Consider the following 25964-nt stretch of genomic DNA (forward strand, 5'->3'; position numbering starts at 1 on the left):
CATATAAACTATCTACTGTCATGTTATGGACATACTGTTTTCCTTTCAACCCAGGAGCCCTCAATCATCAAAATCCTCACACTGGTACATAGCATCACACAAATGAACAATACTCTCACCAGTTTCAGTGGACAAAATTGTTGTCTGGGGTCCAAACTATTTAAGTTTTATTAGCCACAAAATATACTGTGACTTTACATCTTGAGTTGTAGAACAACAATAAACCCAACAAGCCCGATAAACACCTATCTTCCAAAAATATTCTCAACACATGCCTGTATCAGTCTTCACCACTGTAAATTTGATATTTAAAATCCAAAGGTAATGCCTTCCTTCCCTTCTATCCTGGGTTTCTGAAGTTATTAAAAAACCCTCCCTCATGCAGCCACAGCGTGCAGCAACTAAACTATGCTGTCTCTGGCCTTATGCACACATGTGTGAATCAACATGTATGCAATCAGGGTCAGAACTAGTACCATACCTCCAGAAAAAAGCAACCGAAACAATGCGGTAATGGATGACAAACAGCAACCACAAACAAAACGCAGCAGACTTGGCAAGAGTGCATCAGGGAGTCTAGAGGCCACATGAGTTCACAGCAGTGCTTTTTCAGTCAGACATAATTTGCAAAGTCTCCAAACTGCGCTCCACAACAGGGTACAGAATGTAGTACTTGGTTTTGAAGTAACAAGCCCATACTTAAAAATTTTGAGATGGTTTGCTAACAGATAGCACTAAGTAACTTAGTAATACAGCACTGTGCTTAGAATTAAGACGCTGGAGAAAACAGATGAAATAGCCAATTACCCTCTGCTAAAAACTCTCACCAGTGTCCACCACACTGATTTTAAAACCAGCCATTCCACAAGGTTTAAAATGGTAAAACTGGCAGTAAGCAACGGAAACAGTGAAACCTCTTCATCTGTTTCCCTTGGTGGTTTTTAAAAATTCTTTCTTAATTATAGTTGCAACAAAAATAGCACAAGTTACATGCTTATTATAGAGACAAGAAGCTCTGAAAGAACTGCCTAGGCTCAGGTATAGTTCTCGGTTCTGAAAGTAAATGCCTTGCAAACTTCGCTGCTGTTGCAGCAGGTTATTAAAAACTCTAATTAGACTACAATTTGATGGAATGCCAATTCAAGATAGTATATATTCACTTAGTACAAAAAATTCTTTGGAAGCAATAAAGTTTGTTAACATTTTTTAACATTGTTATCATGTACATCTCTGTCCTATAAAAGGATAACCACTCCTATACCAATACTTCACATTCAGTAGATTTTGTAATCTGTTCATAAATTTGTAATAGTCTATACATGATTTTATTTTTACGTGCAAAAGTAATTAGTAGAGTTATCCTTTTTATTACTAAAAGCAAACATTGGTGGCAAGAGATGCATGCTGCAACTCCAACACTTGCTCTCTACCTTGAGGAGTTATTCAATTTCTGCTCCTGAGATAAGTTTGTAGTTTTCCGTATAATGAAATGACCACATTGCAGACTTATTCACTCTTCACTCTTCTCTGATACGAAATCTCCAAAGAAACGAGTCCGAAAGAAAGTGAGAACACACACTCGACCTATCTCAAATTAGACTGCCTGTCCAAATCCTTTACTTGAGATTTACCTGAACTCCCTTTCCTCGTCCTCCCCCTGCTCAGGAGGTAGACATTCCTGCCCCTTCCCAACTCCCTCTTTTCCCTCCACAGCAGCCGCTGGCTGAGCTCCAGGGAGACGCCAGCCCTCGCTCGCAGGCCCGGCGGCTCTTGCTGTCCGCGACCCGCGCAGGGCTGGGGAGCCCCGGAGTCATTGTGCTGCAGGAGCCCATCGCAGCTGTCACGGCTCAGCCCAGCTCGCCCCGCTGGCGAGGAGAGTGAGGAGGGTCACAGCCCCTTGCCGCGACAGCGTCCGCCCGCCCCTCCCGGGCCGCGCCGCGGGCCCCGCACGGCGGGTGCGGGCGAGCGGCCTGCGGGGCCGGGGCCGCTCCGGAGCGGGCGGGCGCCATGCTACAAACCAAAATGGCTGCCCCGGGGAGGAAGCCCGGCCCGGGCCTCCGCCGGCACCGCCCGCCGGACCTCGCCCGGGAACCGTCCCCTGGCCACGACCACCGGCCCGGCCCCGAGGGCCCCGCAGGCCCGGCCGGCCTGGGCAGCGCTGCCCCCGCACCCCGCGCGAGGCCCGGCCCCCGTAGCCCCGCGGGCCTGTCCCAGCCCGCCCGCGCTCCCCGTACCTGGAGCTCGGCCCGCTCCACCTCCCAGTGCGCCCTCTCCATCTCGAAGCGAGCCCACTCGTGCTGGATGTAGTGCAGGATCCCCGGGATGGTGTAGTGCTGGGGCCGGGACAGCTCGGCGGGGCCCGCCGCCTCCTGCCCTGCTGGGGCCGCGGGGCCCTGGGGCTGCGGCTGTTGCCCTCCTCCGGCTCCGGCCCCCACGCAGCCCCCACCCGACTGCAGGTTCATGTTGCCTCCCGCCTGCAGCGGCGGCTGCTGCGGTCTCGGGGCGGCCGCCATCCCACCGCCTCCTCCGGCTCCAGGGTGCTCGTCCATTGTCTGCGGGGAGCCCTCCTCCTCGTCCCGCGGCGGGGGCCGGGAGCAGGGGCCGGGGAGGGGGCGAGCGGCGCTGGCTGGGGCGGGGAGGAGGGGGCGGGCCGGGCGGGGGGGCAGCGCCGAGCGGGTGCGGGTGTCAGCGCAGCGCGGAGCCGCCGCCAGCCGCCATTACAGCCCCGCGGCCCTCCCTCCTCCCCCCGCCGGGCGGGCAGAGAGCGGCGCCTGCCGGGAAGCGCGGCCCGGCCCCGCCACCGCCTCCCGCGGCCGGGGCGCCTGCGCGGAGCGAGGTGAGCGCCGGGCTGGGGGAGCGGGCCGGGCCGGGGCCGGGCCCGGCAGCGGGAGCGCCTTCCCGCCGCGGGGTCGCCTCGCCCGTCGGTCGGTGCCGGGACTGGTGGGTCCCGCCCGCCCCGGGTGCCAGAGGGGAGCGGCGGCGGGGATCAGTTCTCTCCGCGCCTCGGGAGCGCCGAACGGCCTCGGAAGAGTCGGCGGCAGTGCGGCTGGGCCGGGGCCTGGGTCCCGAAGCGGCGCGCAGCCAGCTTTAGGTCAAAAACTTAAAAGTTTTTGAGACTCGGCGCTGTTTAATGGTGCGTTGAGTTTGCTCTGCAAAGAGGTGGTTTTAGAATAGATTTATTGAATTAACGGTGTGTTTCAGGAAGCTGGTTACTGACCAGAGGATCATCTTGGTGATACCTCAGTCGTGTTGTGTGTAATGTATTCCACCCTGGATGGGAAGGAAGAGTGCACCATATTTGCTATTCAAAAGTCTTTTCCACGTGACGAAGGTTTTGCAAGTAATTACTGGTCTGTTTTGTCTGGCTCAGTTTTGTCAGTGATAGCAATGCAGTGCTTGATGCTGTATTTTGGATATGGTGAAATTACCTCAATTGCATAATCCTACTCTGAAATGCAGTATTTACAAATTATTGTCACATCCTATTTGAAATGATCCATAGGTCACCCATTGTAAGTTAAGGTAGCCCTTCGGTTTTGCCTCTCTTCAAAGTATTTGCATGCTCTGCTCATTAAGTAAAAAAATGGATGGTTTCCTAAACAAGGCCCATTCTTGATAGAGCTGGAATTCTGTTAATTACTGAAAAAAAATACTCCTTGTCTCAGTACTGGTGTTTCCTTTGTTTACTAATTTCTCCTCAGGTGTGTACTGATATTTCAGTTAGTTCATCCAGTCCTTCCTTTCTTCTCCATTAAATCATTTCCTACTAAAATGTCATTGTACAGTCTTCCTGATTCCATATGGATTAGGCAATCTAAATCCGACTCCTTTCCACCTCAGCTTATTTCTTTTGTCTACTACAGTACCTAATCATTCTTAAAAATTATGACTTAGCTCATAACTACTGTAACCTTTTGTTTAGCTCAAATTGTATGGGACATTCCTCATTCCTGAGTATGTGGGAGTTACTGCAGTTTGATTCCATTACTATATTCGGCCAGCATTTTGACAACTCAACAGCAAAGGAAAACTTTTTTACTCTTTGCTTCCTCCCTTGACTTCCCTAGGCTAATAAGGTTGCTTTTGTAAAATCCCTGATCCTGAAGTTCAACACAGTGTTTTATTTTAAACTTGCACAGTCATGCTTGTTTCATCCTTGGAAGAATGTGCACAGTAACAAGCTCTAGAATACAAAGATTACTTCTACAGATAAATAATGTTTCATATGACATTTGTTAAAGCCCTGTCCACAGAACAAAAGTAGGAAGACCAAAAATTCTGATTATGGGAGTGGTCTTCATTTGCTGCATGTTTTTGTACAATAAATTTATAGCCAGGAAGCTCAATAAACATATATATCACAAATATGTGTTCCTGTGCTACACCTGCTTTTGCCTCTTGCCTCTCCTATTTAGCCATTTTTAAATTTTCAATAATGTTTTAATTCCATTTATGTTTTACTTGTTCTGCATTTGGTGAAGGGCCTGCTGAGGCAGCTATATGAGGTCATTTGGCTTGTTCAGCCTGGAAAAGAGGAGACCGAGGGAGGATCTCATCCCACTCTGCAACTTCCTCATGGGGGGAAAAGGAGGGGCAGGCACTGATCTCTTCTCTGTGGTGACCAGTGACAGGACCCAAGGGAACGGCCAGAAGTTGTGTCAGGGGAGGTTTAGGTTGGATATAGAAAAAAGTTGTTACCCCAGAGAGTGGTTGGGCACTGGAACAGGCTCCCAGGGAAGTGGTCACAGCATCAAGCCTGACAGAATTCAAGAAGCATTTCAATGATACTCTCAGGCACGTGGTATGACTCTTGGGGATGGTCCTGTGCAGGGCCAGGAGCTGGACTTGATGATCCCTGTGGGTCCCTGTTGGTCCCTTCCAACTCAGAATATTCTATGATTCTACATTTAGTATGCATGTAAAGTGTCATTAGATCTCTGCATCCAGAAAATCAACTTGTTCAGAGGTAGACAGTGCAGTAAATTGTTTGCGTATAGTTCTATCTAACATTTATTTTTAATTCTTGGTAAAGCAGTTCTGTAAATATGTAGTCATGCACTTCTTCTTTTTGAGGTTTGATCCCTTATTTACATTCTAGCTGAGAGCCCTAGAATATTGCAAACCATTCTTAGAGTGCAATAACTAAAATGCTTCTAAATCTGTACACGTTGACTGGAGTGGTTTTAGCTTGATAGACACATGACTAATTTGAATTACAGCTGTACTGCAAGTACAACTCAAACTTAGATTGTGTTTCTTTTTTATAATTTATGTGTCAGAGTATGCATAAATGTTGGTGAAATTATTGACAAACTAAACTGAGTGCTTCCATCTATACTGGAGCAGTAATTAAAAATATGTTTAAAATACGTCTTATATTACTGCATGGGAATCAGCTGGGTTGGTCTCGCTGAAGACTTAAGATCTTTTTATCCACAGAACAGGTATTGCAGGCTTTGTCTCTCTGAGAGGTCTCAGCCAGTATCTGAAAAGACATCATTTAGGGGTGTGACTCAAACAGGGACAGCTTACTTTGAGGTGTCTTATGCGGTTAAGCAGTCTTTAAGCAGTCTTTAGAGCTGACATGTTCTGGAAGCAGATCCTGAAGCAGTGTGAGTCACACAAGCCAATCACCATATGAGTTTTCTCATAGATATTTATCTGCAAGAGATACTTTAATGAGGGTGAGATCTAACACACTGTAATAGTGCATATTTAAATCACAGTAGTTAAGCTGTATGTCCTCTGTGCACATGCCAAATTATCCTTACAGAGGAAATACTTTGTAAGGGTTCTGTTCAGTCACTCCAGAAGGTAATTTCTTTTGAAGGAAAGTTTGCAATTTCATGACTTTTTACATCTTCCCCAAATGATACCTTCTCCCTTGTTTCTAGGGAGTCTTCATTCAGAGACAGAGTTTTGCAGTTGTTTTGTAGATTGGGTACGCACGATATGCAGGAAGCATATACCATGGGCTATTCTGAATAAAATTTCTAATGCATGGTTGACTGTGATGGGGAGAGTTGGACTTGACAGTCCATCAGGATCCCAATAGTCTCTTCCAGTCTTCGGTTCCTAAGCGCATTTGTGATGCAGATAGTTGTCCAGTGACCTGGAATGAGACAGCCTATTCAGTTCTGACAAACAGCCTTCAGATACTAATGTCTTTTCATTACTAAAATGAGCAAAATAATGGCAGAGATATGAAAGGCTTGCATCTTGTCACCAATTCCCTTGAACCATTGGATTCTGCATTCATAAAAGCATTGTAATTCATGTGTATGTGCATTGATACACACAGGCATGTGCGTGAGAATGCACAGGAAAGCACGTAAGAGTTGTATCAGAAGAAATGGAGCTGCCTTTGTAAGTGGAATACTGGTTATTGATCATAAAAGTAGCTTCTCAAATACATAGAACTGGAAGGAATGGGGGTTTCTCCACCCATCAACATACACAGATAGGCTTTTGCTTGTTTATTTTACTTCACAGGTTTCTTTACATCTTATATAACTGAGATTAGCTCAGTTGATATGATACTAATAACACCAAGGTTGTGGGTTTGATCCCTGTATGGGCCATTCACTTAGGATTTGAGCTCAGTGATCCTTGTGGGTCCCTTCCAACTCGGAATATTCTGTGATTCTGTGGATTCTGTATATGCAAACCTCAATTCAAAATGTTGTATGTAAAAGCCAAGATGAAAAGAGAAAGAATAATCTTTGTTTGCTAGAAACAAGGCTCAGTAATTTTCTTCTTTTTTGCCTAAATGTGCAAGCAAATGTTTTTATTTCTACAAGCGATTTTTTTCAGAATTAGTTCTAAAGGAAATTTAAAACACCCTTAAGATATTTTTAACACTGGCATTTTTCTCAAAGTCAGATTCCACAGCTGTGCTTGCATGCTTTCGTAATTTTTAAAAGAAATTATTATTTGAACATGTTAATTTAATCCAGTGTTTCTGCACAGAACTGTGTGCTTGTGCTGCCATTTATCTGAACAAAATTTCTGGTTGAAATTTTGAAAGCTATCTTTGGGGCTGATGGGCAAATACAGAAATTACTCGTGATACTAGTGGATCTCTTTACTACAGATGTTAATCACCTGTTCCAATCTTAAGAAAAATAATTGTCTCATGATTTGCAGGTAACACATTTGAGTGCAACTGTGGTTCTACCTCTGTTACAACTTTTTTTTTTTTAATCTATTCTGGGTAAGAGCATTTGCGTGGATTAAAAAAATAATCTGGTCTAAAGTATATTCATATGTAAAACAGTCCAGGCCATTCATAGGAATACATGCAGATAAAATAGTCAGAACATCAGAAAGGGATTAACCATGTACAAAGATTAGGTTAATAAAGGAATAATTAGGATTAGGGTCCAATTCTGCAATAAGATCATATGTATCAATTTGTGCATGTTTTTCTGTCACATATTGCTTAACAGTAACTCAAAGTACCACAGCTCTGTCAGTGTCCTGGGATAGTTTATTCTCCTCCTGTTCTCAAGTCCCACTTGAATATCCACAAATATGACATGTTAAGCCTTATGTTACTTCTCTAGGGTGGATTTTTGCAACTTGCTGATTTGTGAAAGCAGGACTTAGGGTCCTTGGTACAATTTATGACTAAACTATTAAAATAGTTTGGAAACAACTTGTTCAAAATAGACAACTTGTTCATGCTTCAGCAGTGCCAAACACAAAGATGAAGTGTAAAACTAAGATGGAAAAAGAAAGGCTTTCTATGTCACTGTCATTATCTGTTTAGTATGGACAGACATGCTTTGCAGTTGGGTAGGAACAAGGTGCTTTTGGTCTCCTATTTTTAAGCTTGATTAAGACAATGGGCAGTATTTCTCCAATTGTTTCTGTTTCATGCCACAGCCTTTCTTAAGTAGCTTTAAAGCTTCAGGTTCCTTCTGTCATGAGGTTGGCCCTTGGTAGAGGGGCTCATTCAGAGCTGGGAGGAGTCACTCATCCTTAGTTCTTGGAAGGTTTGTACCAAAAAATGACTACATCAACTCACTGTTTCACCTTTATGCTTCAAAATACAAAGACATTGCAACTCTAACTTCAACCAGCAATACAAAATAGAACATGGGGGGAAAAAAGAGCCACATATTAAACACAGTAAACATTGTATAGATGGTACTCTGCCATTTATCCATACATGTCAGCCTACCTGCCATCCAGCAGTGAAGATCCCATTATACATTTCCACGTGAGCCTTTTTTGTCTTAATTATGTGGTTCATTCTTTCTCAGAGACCAACTTGTGCTGATTCAGAAGCCCTTGGTGCAGTGGACAAGCTGTGTGCACCACTGCAGCAGCACTGACCAGCCTCCATGACTCTTCTGTTGGAGTGGCTCAGCAAAAGTGAGTTCCTGAAGAGACTTCACGTGCCTGGTGGAGGTGAGAATGCTCTGAGACTGTCACGATTTTAAACAGATTCTCTTGTTCTGAGGATTCATCCTGTACTAAGCATGTGTCACTTAACTAAGAAATGAATTCTTAGTACCAAGTCAAATTAGTAAAAATATGTTTGAAACTACATATAGAAATCTAAACTTCCTTGTATATGGAGTAAACCACAGTACACTGAGGAAAATTACATCTGCAGTTTATCCTTTTTTACATCCTTTTTTACATGCTATCCAAAACATGAAAGATGTCAGTTGTTTAGCAAGGAAATTCTGATATGTGTTGTGCTCTTTTTAATACCCTTTTCATTGTATCTTGCATGGAGTATATTTGCTTTCTACAACTGTATTTCAGTGGTGGTGTGTGGATTAATATTTATTTAGATTGATATGAAGCTCTTTTAAATAATTAACTATCAAAGACCCACACTTAGCTTTCATTAAGTGCAGAATTTACCTTTTGCATCAGTGTGGGAAATTAGACAGGAAAAAACCTATTTCAATGGCTCCTGGTCCAGCTTAAGATGTGTGCTGATACTGCAGATACCCAAATATTTAGGAGTCTCTCATTCTGCAAGGATGGTCGTGTGCTGTGGCCCACACATTTCCCTTTGTTGTCTCTCCCTTCAATATGATATGACGATGGTATGAATGCAATTGTTAAATACAAGTCCGGGGAAAAATAGTGCTCAGAGGCCACTTTGCTCTTAGGAGCTTTGTTAACCTTCTGGTTTGGCATTGGATAAACTGATAATGTTTTCCAACCAGTCAGTATGCAGGAACAAAATGGTGAGTAGATTTATGGTTATGAAGAAGTAACTGTTTACTCCTCCAATTGCCCAAATCCTACAAAGAAATTAATTTGCCTGAAAATGTGAAAGCTGTTATTTATTAGATACTTTGTGATTAGTTGTGTGGGGGAAAAAAATGGAGTTTTACTCATGGGATGCATGCAAAAGATTAGAGTTTTTTTCCAATATTCTATGTTTTGGCAATAAATTCAGTCATAAATATATGCAGATCTGGGCTGGCTAACTTGTAGGAAGTCTTGACTCCTATGTATTACTAGTCTTTTTTTTCCCCCCAACAGAAATACTTTTCTCGATTCCTGCACTCAATATTCAAATCTACCACTGAAATCAACAAAAAAGAAATGATAAAATTTTTTCTTATGGTTAACAAGCAAGGTCAAACAAGACTTTCTAGGTATTATGAGCATGTAGAAATTAATAAACGGACAGTGCTGGAAGCTGAAGTGATCAAAAACTGTCTCTCCCGTTCAAAAGATCAGGTAAGTTTTGCCATTTTTATTTTATCTACATCTCACATCGTTCATAATAATAATTCTGAAAACCTATCAGTTTCCATTGCAGGTCATTATTTCTTTTGTACCCATAAAGAAAAAGATTTAGTTTCTAGATTTTTGGTTTAGTGAGTTGAACTGTTATTCTGCATTGAATAAATATGTTTTTCTGAGGCTTACAAAGATTTTGGAGTTTTGTGTATCACTTTTGTGATGATTCCTCTTGTTTGAAGAAACTCAGAAATCCAGACAAAAATAATTTTATTGTTTTATTGCTTGTCTAGTAGAGATGGATAAAGAGATATTACTGCTGCTTTGCCAGAATGTAGTAGGGAGATTACTCACAGCTCCGAGTTTAAACAAAGAATTTCAGATAGAGGATTCCAAATTATGAAAACACTACCTAAAGCACAGGAGCATTTGGAAACACACATTTTTAGGCCTCAGTATTAGACTTTTTTATCCAAAAAAAGTGTTCACACTTTCTGCAAGAAAGAAAACTCAGAAGTTGTAACATTTCTTAGATGAAAATTGGGATTTTCACGACTCACTTAAAAAGCACCAAACTTGCACATTGACTTGAATTAGAGGAGAAATATGTGACTTGGACTGTGAATGGAGTATTTTGATTTGTATTCTGAAGTCTTTATTTTTAATTAATTATGTATGTTCTTGCGCAGTCGTCCTCACATACTTCACTCTAGCAAACCTCAGAAAAAATAGCAGTTCTTATAAATTACCTTAGTCCGCAGACTTGACAGTGGCTAAAGAAATTAACCTGCTCCTCCTACTGCTCTTGCAAGGGCATTTCCGACCGCAAGCTCCAGCGCAGGAGCGGAGGGCGCTGCCGCTGCCATTTCGGGGACCGAGCGCAATGACACTGAAAAAAGGCGGCGGCGTGTCCTAAAGCGGCGTGAAATGGCGCCATCTCCTGGCTCCCGTCCTACGGGAAACACATGGCAGTTCCCCCTGAGTCAGAAAGTCTTAAATTCTTAATTTTTGCTTTAACATTTTGATAATTTTTAAAATAGGAAAATTACCTTCAGGGCTCTTTTTGGAAGGGCTTGCAAATGAAAAGTTAGGGGAATATTGGGTGCCTTATAATAAGTCACTTCAGTTATGTATGTCCCAGTTTTTCTGTTTAAAAAGTGGTGGCATGTTTTCTGCCAGTAGCTGAAAAGTGTTGTGTAATAGTTATCCTGCTAAATTTCTTTCAAGTCAGAATTGTTTGATGGATCTTGGGAAATCCATGATTCTTTGTGGATCTTACAAACCTGAAAGCTTAGTCTCTTTGACCACTGTGCTCTATGCTGTTGTGTGCCTTAAGGACAGCTGCTATAGTTGACTTGTTCTGCCTCTGCCTAGTGCTCTTTCATTGAGTATAAGGACTTCAAGCTGGTGTACCGACAGTATGCAGCCCTTTTCGTAGTTGTTGGCATCGACCAGACAGAGGTAAGGAATGATATACCCTCTTGCAGGGAAAGCTTATAGTGATTATCACAGGCAAGAGCTCAAGTCTTCTTCCAGTACAGAATTTTTCAATAGCAGTTACAGAATTTCAAGGAGTCATTGCAAAAACAAAAAACCAAACAACCTATCCCAAACAAAGAAACAAAAATACCCCCCCATTTTTATTTCTGTGAAATAAAAAGAGAGATAAAAGCAAATGGAGTATATGACTTCAGTCTTTACCAGTAGGCTTAACTGTTATCATGATGTAGTCTTCCTGAGCCTTGTACTGATTTTGTTTTCCAAATTTATGTTTGATTAGACACAAGTTTATGTGGGGTGGAGTTTCTCAAGAAATGTTAGCTTTACAGCCAAGTCAGCTGTCTCATCTGTGGTGACTCCCTACTGTTTTTAACTCCTTGGCCAAAGAAAAAATTCCCGTACTATTCAGCTAGAAAGATGCAATTTATTTTCTTTTTTTAAAGGGGAAAAAAAAAAAAGGGTGTCTGAAAGTTGACAAGTGCTGTTATTTCATTTGTTCAGTTGTGCCTGTGAGACTTTAGTGTTTACATTGATTCCCAGTTCTCACAAATTATTCAAAGCTTACTATTGAGACCTTAACAGGATGGTGTGGAAGGTAGCTACTGATTACCACAGTGTCTTCAAGTCAGGGTTATTATGGCATGCAATTTGGGGCAAATTAATTTGGCTTTGCTACAGAAATCACCCAGCATAGCCTGGCTCTGTGCTACAGCTGGCTGGTGTGACTTCAGCATAACCTAGGTAGGTATATCTGTCCATGTATCTGACCTGGCTGATGGTGGAACAAAGGATGCAGTGGGACAGCAGCGTTCTGGGAGAGACAGACCCACTGGGTACTGCAGGGCTTCCTTGTGTGGCTGGCCTGAAGCTTCTGCCCCAAGCACTGCCCAGCTCTTGGCACCTCTGCTGGGTAATGACACTGCCTCCTGCTGTGGTGGCCTGAGCTTCTGCACTCGAGTGTAGGTTGTCTTATGTTATTGAATTGCTTCTCATTCACCACAAATTGAATTAACACAAAGAATGCTATTGGATTTTCTAGATATTCATTTAATATACAGTTGTTTTTAATTTCAGAATGAGATGGCAGTATATGAACTAATTCATAATTTTGTGGAAGTTTTGGACAAATACTTCAGCAGAGTGGTGAGTGAGACACTAAATCTATTATGAAACATTTTTTCTCTTTCAAAGCTTTAGTGAATGTGTCATTTAGGGGATAAATCAAAGGAGAATATAATTATTTAATATTAATTTAGAATTTTGAATACATTAGTATAAATATTATCATGGGGGGGATAAGTAATTTTTCAGAGAAGTAAAAGTATATGTGGGTTATAAATCATCAGACAAGGAATTCCAGAAATGCTTCTGTTAGAAAAGCATGTTTTTGTGTGCTATGAAGTTTCTTTGGGTCATGTACCAATATTTTAGCCATGGGCATTTTATATGTTTTAAAGAAATAAAGAGTTTTTTCTTTGCAGTTCTTTTATGCAGTTCTTAGCATTGCATTCCCCAAATGAACTTCATTCATGATTAAGATGGTGTAAACATTAAGCAGGGAACTGACATCATCTTACTGAACAAGATCAGAGGGATGGAGCAAAAGAAACCCAAAAACCAGTTTGTACTTGTAGTCCTTATATTGTTGTGATGCAACAATGGATATCTGATAAAACAGCTATTATAGAGATAGTAGTTTTGTTAAGGATTCAACATCAGACATGGCTCCAGTGAAAATGACACTGTTCCTTTTGGTGGGAGATTTTTTTGCTTGATTGTTTTTACAAGTTTTCAAAATACAGCATTATAATCCTGGTTAGAACATGTGCTGTTTAACATACGGTTTTTAATAACCTTGTTACAAAAAAAAATTCAATTAACCTATACTGAAATGTCTTGGATATCCCTCTCAGAAAAGAGGACAGCGTAGTTTCCTCTGCAGTCCATGTACTTGAGGGTATTGCATTGGTGACTGTACAATCAAGAGATCAGTATGCAGGGTCTGTAACTGGTTTCTTAGTCCTGGTACCACAGTGGGCATGGCAGAGCTCCCTTTGTGATTTCAAGGACGTGCTTGAAAAAGTCATCTGCACCCTTCACGATTTAGACGCCTGGGAAATGTTTGAGGCTGTTATCTCCACTGACGCCGCACCAGCCCACTGAAACTGCTGGTACTAAGTGTATCACTTTCTGACTGCACTGAGTTCAGAATTTCTCTCTTAAAATTGCTGATTGCAGTCCCAACCTAAGCAGTGATAACCAGGAGTGGAATTTGATCCTCGCAGGACAGGAATGCACAAAAAATTTAGTCAAGATTATCTAATTGAACTAATAGTTGCCAACCACTTCTCAAGTTTTATTTTCTTCAATTAAAGCAGAATGAAAACAGATGCAGTTCTTAAACGTATAAATCTAGCATATATAATTCCTTGACCACACATATAACCCAACCACTGATAGTTGTTAGAAATTTGCTAGTTCATCATACCACAGGGTTTTTTTATATTTTCCGTAGCATTTCATATCTGAGACTAGAGGAACCTAAAAAGGGAGTGGTTAAAGAAATCTCATGCCATTCAATGGTTCTATTTTTAGTAGCATATAACATGATAAATGGCAGAGCACTGAAAATGAGGGCTATAATTCTAGCTGGGGTTACTGGCAGTAACCACAGAGCAAGTATAAATCTGTACTATTACGGATTAATGTTTAAGATTTGCAGAATTTTAGCAGAATCCCAAATTATGATGATGACAACAGGGAGAGAACTCTGGGAAAGGAAGGAACATCTGTCTTACTCTAGAAGGACATTTTGTCATCTATTATTTTTAGGCTTGTGAGCTTTAAACATTCTCACATACTCTATTTTTATCTAATGGAGTTTAAAGAGCTTGAATTCAGATATGAGAACAAACATTAATGGAATCAGGGGAAAAGCTTTCAGATTTGTTTGTGAGATGTAATTCTGAGTCCCCTTCTCTTGTATATGGCTACCCACAGAAAACTCTGCACATTGTTCAGAATTCCAATGTCTTCAACTGCTTTTTAATGCTTAGGAAACTTAAACTGGTCAGGCTCTTAAAATACAATTTTTGTGATGCATTAAAGAGTTCTGATTGAAGAATGGCACAGTCATGCAGCAGAGGCCTGTAGGCTAGAACTAGTCCAGTTTAGAGCATCTTGAGACCACAGAAGTAATATCAATTTTACCAGAAAAACTTTACCAGTGTTACTGTGCTTTAAAACCAGGGTTAGACCATGAATAAAAACCATGTTAGCAAACAAAATGCCCTTGGTAGCAGATAAAGATTCCCTCTCTTAGCAGAAACTGGGGAACCTTCACCCTACTGTGCAAAATCTTAACTGCTAAGGTTGTGATTAATTGTTTCTAAGTTTAGACCTTTAACTGAGGCACCTAAGTTAGCAGTTTGGTCATCCTAAGCTCCCATTACTGGCTGTGGAGATCTATGAGTATGTCGAGAAAGTGAGTCATGCCTCAAGTGTGCCGACTGTTGAAGATCTACATCTCTTCTGCTGACTGCAGAGAGACCACAAGGGCTTCTAACTCAGATATTTTGGTAAATGAATAATACTACTTGGGGTAAATCCAGGACAAAAACAGAAGGGAAATGATGACTGTATGAAAAATTGTGTTGCTGGGGCTGGAGAATACTTAGTGCTAAGGGTCCAAAGCTTGGAGTTGCCTTCCCTTTCCTAATATATGTAGCCACTACTACCACAGTCATAGGTATATACCATGCCTAGATTTTGCTGTTGAAATGATCTGCAGCAACATTTTTAACTGTGTGAACTTGGCATTAACATCCTGGTTTGCAAAAAGAGGAAGAGAGAATATAAGGCTGGAGCTGCCATGATTAGAGCTGCTGGTTTTCCACCCACGCACTCAGATGGCACTGCCTATATTCAGATTGTTACTTGTGGGTGACCTCAGTGGTTTTTCTATGTAAAACATTAGCTTTGATTACACAGGCAGGTAACACATGTAAGGCAAAGCAGTGTTGCAGGAAAGAGCATGTAATTGTCCAGTCCAGACCAGAAATCTGAATTGCCCTAAAATTTTCTATAGTTATTTTGAAGACTTTCTTTATCCTTTAAGGGGATGTGTAATGTTTAATGATTACGAGATGAGAGATCATTTTATCTGAGACATCCAACTGTAACTAATGACTGTCTATCTCTTTCCCTTGCAGAGTGAATTAGATGTATCCTTTTCAGTATCAGAAATCCGTTTGTATATCACTTTTTGGTGTATGATACAGTTCATACTGTCTTCATAGCACTGACTGTCAGTCAAGACAATGCAGAGGTTTAACCAAGTTTGCACTTAAAGTAAGTAGCACCATTTTGGCACCCTTCTGAAAGCATGACTGATGTTCACAATGTCACCTATTTAAATCCTCTATCATTAAGATAAGCCTGATTGCATTTAAAGTAAGACAGGGAGAGCTTGTTCCGAGAGAACTAAGTACACGAAAAGGTTATATTCGTAGGGGAACCTTCAGGCTTAAATAATTATTACTTCAGGGTTTCACTTTTTTTCTTTTAAGTTTGCAGTAAAATAGATATTGAAATGCCTGCAATAATAACTGAGTGTTACAGCTGTGTCTTGAGCCAAATAGCAGTAGCAGCATTGTAAGATTATGTTTGCACTTTGATTTTGCTTCATTAAAGCAAGAGTTGAGTTTTACTTTCTGTATCTATGGAGGAGAAAATTTAGGAAACCAGGTGTTGCCACAGTAACCGTTTTCTTTTTCCACCCGTCCCCTTTCAAAGCTGTATTTTCATGTGCATGATTAATTAAAATATGATTTAAAACTTAACCCAAATACAAACAAATACTAAAATACAGTCCTGAATAATTAAACACAAAGTAAATAAAACACAATTCTGGATTGGAAGAAAATCAAACGAGGATAATGTAGCACAAACAGTCTTCATTCTCAGTTCTTCCAATCCCAGTGCCTGCTCACTCAACTCCAACAATTCTTACACTTATGTTTGCTGTTGGTGAAATGCAGATCTAGTACAAAGAGTTTCAATTATACACCTGAAATACAGTTGCCATCCATGGAATGTAGTACTGTCATGTAATTTCATTTATTTATCTTATTTAAGAACTACAACTTATGAAAAGATAGATAGAAAATTCTGTAATTTTTCTTGGAATTATTCTTCCTTTTTTACTAAAAAGGGAAAAAACAAACCAAGGGGAAATAATTAATTTCCTTTTGTAAATATTTTAATGCTTGCTACTTGCTGGAACTCTGTCTCATTTATTGACCATATATATATATATATATATATATATATATATATAGTCTGTATTTCCTTCCTGAAATTTACAAAATGCTGTGGTATTAGTATAAAACTCTTAAATTCACTGATATTATAAAAGAGTAATAATGACATTTCAGCATGAAGAGACTCTTAAAATCTTTGAGTGATTGTAAAACTACATTTTTTGTATTCAGATATTACAGTTTAGGATTAGAACTATGTGTACTTGTATATGAGCTTTGCTGAATTAGTGACTAACCTGACCTATTCAGTAATTACACATAAAAAGAATCCCCTATGTTTCCATATGGTGTATTTAAGACTGCAAGTGTCTAATTATCTTAGATTGTTTGGTGTACTGATGATTCTTAATTCTGTTTGCCTCTGGTCATTGATTTCCTACTGAGAAGAATTTCCTGAAGTTCTATGCTTTGAACTATCATCAGTAGCCCGTTTAATTTCTGAGAAAGGCTGCTGCATATCATGGAAACATGGAATGGTTTGGGTTGGAGGGGACCTTCAAGATCATGTAGTTCCATCCCCTCTGCCATGGGAAGGAACACCTTTCACTAGTCCAGGTTGCTCAGAGCCCCATCCAACCTTTTCTTGAACACTCCCAGTGACGGGGCATCCACAGCTTCTCTGGGCAACCTGGGCCAGTGCCTCACCCCCCTCACAGTAAAGAATTTCTTCATAATATCTAACCCAAGCCTATTCTCTTTCAGTTTGAAGCCATTCCCCCTTGTCCTATCACCACATGCTCTTCTAAAAAGTTCCTCACCATCTTTCTTGTATGTTCCCTTCAGCTACTGGGAGGCCCCAGTTAGGTCATTCCCTAAACTGTCTTTCTTCCAGGCTGAACAGTCCCAATTCACTCAGGCTTTCCTCATAGGAGAGGTGCTCCATCCCTCTGACCATCTTGGTGGCCCTGCTCTGGACTTGCTCCAACAGGTCTACGTCCTTTCTGTGCTGGGAACCCCGGAACTGTAGGCAGTACTCCAGGTGGGGCCCACTTCTTCAGCTTGTCCGGGTCCCTCTGGATGACATCCTGTCCTTACTCTGCTCTTTTTGGAGAAGCTGTTGCTTTATATGCCAACACTAATGTTTGCAATGGGTACAATACGGGGTGTGAATGATTCCCGTAGAAATTTATCTAAGGGTCTCATCTGCATGATGGTGTAAATATAAATATTTGGAAAATAGGAGTGTGCATTACTAACTTACTTGATCATAATGGAAAAAATACTGGAAAAACTCATATCTGCTATTTCTCTCCTTCATATGGATGACATATGAATGATGTATGTAATTTTACCATTTAGAGATGCACTTTTCTATGATACACATTTCAGGAACAATTTCAAAATGAAACATTTTACTTCTATATATGTACAAAGTAATTTTCCCATTCAGGAAGAAAAGCTTTTCATAAGTTGAAAGGGTACCTAAAATAGTTGAAATGAAGTGGGATACTCTCAGTATTAAATGTAAAGCTGAGGTGTAGCTGCGAAGAAGTGGGTTGTTCAGGACTGTATTTATTTTTGACAACAGCTTGAATAGTGGACCCAGAAAAACAATACAGAGTCTGGACAAGTGTCTTAGCTGTTATTGCAGTGCAAGCAATAATTCATCAATCTGCCTTTCATAACATATAAGGTAAAATCCCCACCTGGGATTAAACCATTGCCTTTGCCAATGGTCTCACACGAACTCCTATATTCAGTACAGTTAGCTTGGATACAAAATAGCTCTTGGAGAAAGTACTGTGTCTGAAGGTCTGCAACACTGAAAACGAAGTAGAGTTTACAAAGTCTTTGTTTACAGACTATCTGGCAGGGGACTATCACAATTTCCTGACTCTGCTGTTATTTTTGTGTACGGATCCATAGGAAGTTTATTTTAAAAGTGATAGTGGCTATTCTGTAAAGCCACTAGTGTTTATTAACATGAAAAAAATAGTAGGAAATCACATGAAATCAAACCCCTTGTAAAAGAGACCATAATTACTCCATGACAGAGCAAAGCCCAGTTAAATCTAAAGACTGAGACCATCACACAATTTTGAGATGTCCCTGGAGCCCACACTAAGCTTGCAGCACATGCACTGATCCTTTCACCTTCTTAGACACAGGGCATTACCGCACTATTCCTGGCAATGCAGCTCCAGCTGTGGCAGGACTCCAGCTTTCATTTACATCCACACCCCTGAATTCACCCAGGGCACCCACAGCGTAGGTTGTATCATGGCCTGAATCTGGAGCCAGCTGTCAGGAAGGGCGCCTGGAGCACAAGGCAGGGACTGGGTCCAGTCTGAATCCTGCCCAACAGGATTCATAGATCACATTGATATGTACGTGTGATGCTAAGCAATGCATGAGCAATTGTGAAGTTACCTCATGTATACTGCAAAAATGAACACTGATTAGCTACTGTCCAGCTAAGTACTTCAGAATAGCCAGCTTTTTACAGATGTTTTCATGTGTGAATTTGTAAACCATTTAGTCATTATATGATGTCCACTTTCATATGGAAAGTCAGTTGCACACTTAAGAGTACCTATGCTAGAATAGCATAACATTTCTAAAGTTGTTCAAATTGTTTTTAAAATATCAGTAAGTGGTGGTGTTGGGCCAGTTGAGTGAACAAGTACTGAAATTATCCTAGGGGTGTTGTGTCCTGATGTGTTAATAACACTGGATAAGCCTCACTTTGTGTATAAAATAAGTGGGTGGGGTTTTCTGTAGCTCTAAAACTGCAGCTTGGATGGTGTAGGAACTACGTTCTTGCTATGATGATGACAAAAGAGACTATAAAAACGCAAGTGTTACCACAGCAGCTTTAGAGAGAACAAAATGCTGGTAAGTATGACAATTTTTAAAATTACAAAAGGAGAGTTTTCTATTGCTTGAACTGGTGAAGCAAAGCATACTTGGAGTCACATTATTAACTTACAGAAGAAACAGATACTTCCCTGGTGGGAAGGTGGGGGGAGGGTGCTCTAGGACAAAAGCATTTGAGGAATGTTGTCTTGATCCAAAAAAGCCATTACATTCCACTGCAACTAGCTGCTGCTGCTGCTCCTAGGATAGATAAGGAACTTGGGTACAGGGAATGCCTTCACGTGAATCAATTTTATTCTTCAGTCCCCTGTGGAATAACACTGAAAATACAGTGTATTTAAGGAGTGAGAAAATTGAATGATGAATTTATTCTGAGAATTTATAAGGATGTTATTCAGTTTGTACAGATCAACAGGAAGTTTATTTTAAAAGTGATAGTGGCTACTGTATGTAACATAATTTGGATAAAATGGGAACTTTTAAGGATTAGGTTAAAATTAGCTTAGTTTGAGAATTTCACAGAACTTGAAGGCACCTTTGTCACCTATTTAATATCAGCTTAGTCATTTGAGGAGGAAAAGGTCAGAAAGTATTCCATGGGTTTCAGTGTGTTTAATGTGCCTGCCATTAAATAGGCTAAGAGTCACTGAAAGTGAAGATTAGCAAAGTTTAACCAGAATGTGTGACTCTAGATTAAATAAAGAAGCAACTCCAGCTAATCACCAGTTGAAGATGAGTGTCCAGGATAGAAAACAAGGTTTTGTTTTTTGCTGTATATTCGGTAGCAGACCATCTGCCCCCTACATACCTGTGCTGTAATCTACAAAGCCTTTGTTTGCGCTCCTGGGTGTGTTTGTTCCATGATCATAAGGTGTTGGCTGCACTTCATCATCTGTTAAGCTTGGACACACCCTTAATTACCTGCCTGAAAAATCCTGAGATCTCTTAAAATGCCTCTATACTAAGAAGTTATTTATCACATTCAAGTCCTAACGTGCTTTTGTCCCTTCTTCCTTTCCTTCCTCTCTCTCCTGCTCAACTGTCTATATAATATTTTGGGGAAGGAGACAAAATACTTGTGTGACATTTACTTCCTCTTGGTATGTATTTGTCATAAAAATTGTGATAGTAGAAAGTACCATTAACGTCTTTAAGAAGGGCAGTTCATAAAGTTACCAAAAGCAAGCATAACGTGTTGTTTAGTTACATTGCAGTTGTTTAGGTACCATTTACTTCCATTGCTTGGTACACACCCACAGCAGCATTGCCAGAAATCTGTAAGGAAGAGCCAGGGAGGGCTCACTTTTGCCCAGGCTGACATGTAGGGATTAACACGTGTTTTCTTCTGCATACTTGTTTAAAAACTCCTATTAGCCTCTGCATGGATCTAGTGAAAGTCCCTTAATCTTCTGTTGTGGGCAGCCAGGATTCTTACTGGAAGCAGGACCTTATACGACAGCTCTGGGTGGAGCACACGGCAGTGCACACACCGAATACAGCTTTTTCCTGTTGCCAGCTGCTCAAACTGGTTTGCTTTGCTGCTCTTCGGCTGGGTGTGGATCTATGACTTCAGGGCATTAAACCCTGAAATTTGGGGTCACTTGCCAAACAAGTGACAGGTGGGGAGGGCAAGCCTTGCTGAGGATCAGAGATCGGTATCTCTCCCTGGGCAGAGCACTCAGATGTGAATGACTGAGCTGTGTGCGTATGGCAAGATGTAACCACAGAGCATAGGTGACACTGCAAGAAGGGCAAAAGAGCCAAGGCTGCTCCCTGTACAATCCAACTGTTTGCCAAGAACAGCATGATGAAGGGAACAGAACTGAGAAAGGAAGCTGGGATGTTAGGTTGAGGATAGAGGGTGAAGAATACTTTGGGACCTTCCAAAATCAAGTTGATAAATCTTTCCAGAATGGTATTAGTATCTCCATTCAAACTGCAGATGAAATTACTGGTTCTGAAATGATGACTGTGAGCTGACGAGATTACACAGGGAGAGAAATCATACCACTTTTCTGCAGTGGAATAGGCCCTGCCTGGAAAGAACCTGGAATGGCCCTGCAGGGGAATTTACATCTCACTGAACCACATTGGGTTTGAGTGGAACAGCTGCAAGATTCTTATTGGTGTGTTTTCCTTTGACATAGTATTGGCTCTTCTAGAAATACAGCAGGGTAGAAAGCAGTGCTAAGCGTGATTTAAATGTTTTCTTAGACAAGATGATGCAGAAAAAAAAGATGGGAGTGGCAGGCTGCTGCATCATCACTGATCCTGGTTGGTCCACTCATCTGGTTTTTAGATCCTTGGAACTGTCAAAGGAAGAGGAAGGTCTGGACTCTGCCATGGAAACTGGGGCACTGTGAATCAGTGATGGAGTATAAAAATTAAAAGCGAGGAAGAGTTTGCTATATCACTTGTTGAAACATGAATGTTGTCTAACTTCCTTAACAGATCCTCTAGCCCAATGCAGAGCAGTGCCAGAGGTGAACACAAAGCAGCAGAACAGCTGTCTTCCTACAAATTCTCACGTTACTGGCATAAAGAAACCGTATCTCTCAGATTAAAATACATCTGTAAAGGCTGACTTACTTGAGAAGTATATAATAGCAAGAAGTTTGCCTTCAATCTTTAATCTGCCAAGCAAAGTAAAGCTACCCCTTTGCCTCTGGCATCACAGAAACAGTGACTGTTGAAGCTGTAGGGACAGCACTGCTCCTCAGTACTGAAAGCACGAGTCTGATTTTTCGAAGGAATTTAGGCCTAGGGTCAGGCTCGGGAGGAAGCCTGGTATTTAAAATACAACGTAGAATTAAATTAGGTGGTTAATTTTAGGTCAGCAACTTAGATGCTATCTGATGAGTCATGGGCATACCCAAGATCCTGTTGACAACTCTAGTTTGTCAGGTAACGGTAATGAGTAGAAAAGTTATTTGAGGGCCTGAATGCTGCTCTTGCACATACCCACACATCCTGTGCACTTGGTCAAGCAGAACACTTCTGCTGGAGCAGCAATACAATTGATTCCTCTTCTGCACAAATATGTGGTAGCACCGAGTTCAGAGCATTCACAGGAATTTGAAATGGCAGAGAAGGGTGACAGCCTGCTAGCTGTGATCTCATCAGTTTGACCATTCTGCCTGAACAGGTTCAAATTCTCCTTTTCAGCTCTTAGAAGGGTGGTCACACACAAGGCTGAGATACTCTGTGCTCCTCTTCTTGCTTTAGTGTATGCAGCAGAAACAATCCCCAAGACGGGGACAAAATCTTCATCTTCTCTCATTGCCACGCCAGGCAGTCATACTTAAGAACTTTACAGATAACAGGAGAAGCTTAAGCATAGGGAATCTGGTGCAGCTGCTGCCAACTCAGCTAAGCTTGCACACAAAGAAAGGTGGGTTTGGAATTCCCTAGGCTGAGGACAGACTCAGCCTCTGTCCTCTGTAGATTTCAGGCAGGCAGCATCTCTACTGTGACATTTAAAAAGAGATCAAGCCAGTCATCATCCCCTAAAGTAATGACTTGGGCTTCTGCATCCAAGAGAAAGAACCCCTCTCTGCATTCCCAGGTAGTAGCTTCAGCTCTGGTTGTCTAGAACCTGTAACTTGTTTGATGGGTCTGGCTGTCACCACTCATTGTGAGGAAAATAAGGCACCTAATTCAGGTTAAGGGAATTCCCTTCTCAAAGCCAGGTGCTAAAAAAACAAGGCATGGAGATGTTCAGTGTTACCTAACAAATCCATTTCTTGACTTCAGCCCAAGACTGTTCCCTTGCATGAGCTCGTGCCATCACAGCTCTGGTGGTTTAAGATGTTGTCTTAAACCCCCACCACTTGCATTTACCACCTAGGAGGAACAAATATATAGAAATATGTGGCTCCTCAGCTGTTGTCATACACAGTTGACAGTACTCCCACTGTTCCTGCTCTTTGGCAGGGCAGTACAACTGACTACTAAAGTCAGATCCACTAGATCTTCTTCAATGCCTGAGTCATATTCAGAAAATGAGACTTAATTTTATCACACTGGGTAGAAGAAAATGTTGATGTCTTCAAAAACCTGGTTCTTGCAGCTCCACTGAGTAGCGGGGAAGTCCACTAATATAAATACAAGGACTAGAGCAAAACCAGGCTGTCTTCCTGTGTTCAATCCGTAGTGTCAAAAATAGCACGACGGACAGAGAAGGCACTCAAGAGACTCATGTCAAAGTTGGGCAAGAAGTGTGAGAGATGTATTTAGAAGTTACTGTACAGTGTCTAGCTGGCTGCACTGCAGCAGTCACTCCAGACACATCCAAGCATGAGAAGTCGCAAAGTGAAGGCAAAGTGGATCTGTTGAGCCCAGCAAAGAACACATTTAAAAAGCAGCAACAGGTGGCAAGCAAGGCAGATGGAGGGTTATTCACGCCTCTGTATATGTATGTGTGTGTCACTGAGGCACAACAGATGCACCCAGCAGGCTGTTTTGCTGTGCCCGTTTCCATTTCGGGTTCTGGTGATAAATGGCAACATACGAGTCTTTCTTCACTACGTAACCCTTTGCAGTTGTTCAGTGGATGCACCCAGCACTCGTGTCTGCACGAATGCACTCATGTATCACGAATGCCCACCACTTAATACCCGAGTGCGGCCTGTCAGCAAGGGGGGTTTTGAGACAGATGCTGTTAGATAATGTTAAGGAAAGGCAGACATTGTTATGGACAAATTTCATCTATCACAGCTGTGATTTACTGAAGCAAACTGAGCAAATACATACTGCTTTGGATTATTTTCCTATAAGTGAATATTAGAGATTATAAATGTATTTTAGAAAGTATTTAAAAGATGAACCATTCATTTACTTTTGCTCTTCTTTATGAGATTAATTGCTAGATCAATGACTCAACTTTACATATCAGCATATTCCTCTTAAGCTATTTCCAAGCAGATCAAATAGTTTTAAGTAACTTAGGGTAAGGAAAATTTGAGAATCCAATTTTTAAGAATTTGGCCATTACTTTTCTAGGAAGAATGCAGAATATTTGCATCTTCACATTCAAGGCTGTTATCCATGAATAACATTTTATATCCAAACAATACATGGTACTCAGGCAAACAGTAAAATTTACCACCTACATCTAAGTTTAAGTTTAGTTTGCTTTTACTACTATGTACGAGTACTGCTACTGTCTTCCAGGAGAGGATACTGCTGGGGCTTCAACTTTTCTACTACAAACTTCTGACTGCCCTGTGATCAGAAAAAAGTGTCCATTGAACTGTTTCCCTAGCTCTATTAAAATAAACATAGAATAAACTAGAATAAATTAGGAAATACCTATTTTTGTAAATTTTGATTAAAGACTTAGGTGCCTAAGATTTTTTCTGAATTATCTTCACGTTGTTCAAAATATCCTTAACTGGAAATGTTCCTAGATCATGTTCAATTTGGACAGAGTGCACATAATTTTGGATGAAATGGTGCTAAACGGTTGCATTGTGGAAACAAACCGGAACAGAATTCTCGCCCCTCTGCTTGTGCTTGACAAAGTGGCAGAAAGCTAGGAAGATGCAAGACTGACTGAAGCATTTTTCAAAAAGAAGGCAACAACTTCAACGATGTATGGACAACAGTTTTCTGGCGTTGCAAGACTGACTCGTAATACTCAAATTAGTTGGAAAATATTTTGCATTTCTCCTATAATCTGTGTTCCTAATGGGAAAGATGCAATAAACATGCCGATGCATTTGGATGTAGCTTTACTGACCCAGCAGAATCTTTCCAGAATGGTCAACGATTTTAAAACAGACTGAGGATGAAGAAATGGAAACTTACCAACCAGGTATAACATGGAATTACACAGCATCATGGCAGACCTAGAAGACAGAAAATATAGAAATATAAATTCTGAGTTTCAGTCCTTCCCTTAAGCACCAACCTGATTTATTTTCAGTTCTGAGACTTCTATGACCACTTTTAAACTAGATTATCTTTCATCAAAAAGCAGGCTTCTCTCCCTTTGCCATGCAAGTCATGGATACAAAAAGAAAGTACAGATGTATTTAGTATTTCTGCATACCATGAAAGGTGTAACTAGAAGTATTTAGCACTTAAATATTATAGCATTAATAAATGATAATTAAAATCAGAAGTTTAATGATCTTTTATCATATTGGTTTCATAAACTACACAGAACCTTTTTCATTTTGGCACACCAGTGTATTTTTTTCCTCTTGTATGTGCTATCCATGCATCAAGATTAAAGCTTTTACAAAAGATGAATAATAAGATATGCAAGTTTCTCAGTAGCAGGTAGGCACTAAATCAAATCTCCCTTCTTGAGCAGGAGGCCATAGCTACACTGCCTTGCATTCACAGGCATACAAGCATGCTGAGTCACACACATGCTACACTGTAAGTCATGGAAGAGTCAGCCATCCGAGCGTACTTCCACTTACCCTTCCACAATGAAGTTATCTGGCTCCTTCTTCATAACCCTCACCCCAACCCTCGGCATAGCTTGATACCGAATGAGCATACTCTGTGTGAGCTGTATGTGTGAGAGCACATATTGGTCACCAGAAACCAGAGTTTGAAGAGCAAAGAGTGTTGTGAGAACAGTCCACATGGCTTTAA

At 41.1% G+C, this 25964-nt stretch overlaps 2 protein-coding genes across 10 annotated transcripts in view; one reads left to right on the forward strand and one right to left on the reverse strand.

Moving 5' to 3' along the window:
- Nucleotides 1–2732, reverse strand: part of STRN3 (striatin 3) — a 63441-nt gene extending 60709 nt beyond the window's left edge. For all 6 annotated transcript variants that reach the window (XM_027878763.1, XM_027878764.1, XM_027878767.1 and 3 more), the window contains exon 1: nt 2235–2732. In XM_027878763.1, the coding sequence (XP_027734564.1) occupies nt 2235–2549 (315 nt within the window). In that variant the 5' untranslated portion in view covers nt 2550–2732. The remainder of the gene's footprint in view (nt 1–2234) is intronic.
- On the forward strand, nt 1864–25469 carry AP4S1 (adaptor related protein complex 4 subunit sigma 1). 4 transcript variants are annotated; one of them, XM_027878769.1, is made up of 7 exons: nt 1864–1886; nt 8268–8415; nt 9514–9714; nt 11092–11178; nt 12292–12360; nt 15429–15452; nt 24764–25469. In XM_027878769.1, the coding sequence occupies exons 3-7, from the start codon at nt 9577–9579 to the stop codon at nt 24890–24892; spliced, it is 447 nt and encodes a 148-aa protein (XP_027734570.1). In that variant the 5' UTR covers nt 1864–1886; nt 8268–8415; nt 9514–9576; the 3' UTR covers nt 24893–25469. The 4 variants fall into 4 exon arrangements, with proteins under 4 accessions (XP_027734570.1, XP_027734569.1, XP_027734573.1 ...); XM_027878768.1 differs by lacking the exon at nt 1864–1886 and adding an exon at nt 2752–2836; XM_027878772.1 differs by lacking the exon at nt 1864–1886 and adding an exon at nt 2753–2836 and having other exon boundaries at nt 15429–15440.
- Nucleotides 25470–25964: the final 495 nt, after the last annotated feature.

This window comes from Empidonax traillii, unplaced genomic scaffold, assembly GCF_003031625.1.
Source record: "Empidonax traillii isolate 1590-97213 ecotype Southwest subspecies unplaced genomic scaffold, ASM303162v1 scaffold45:size3623477, whole genome shotgun sequence".
Taxonomy (NCBI): Eukaryota; Metazoa; Chordata; class Aves; order Passeriformes; family Tyrannidae; genus Empidonax; species Empidonax traillii.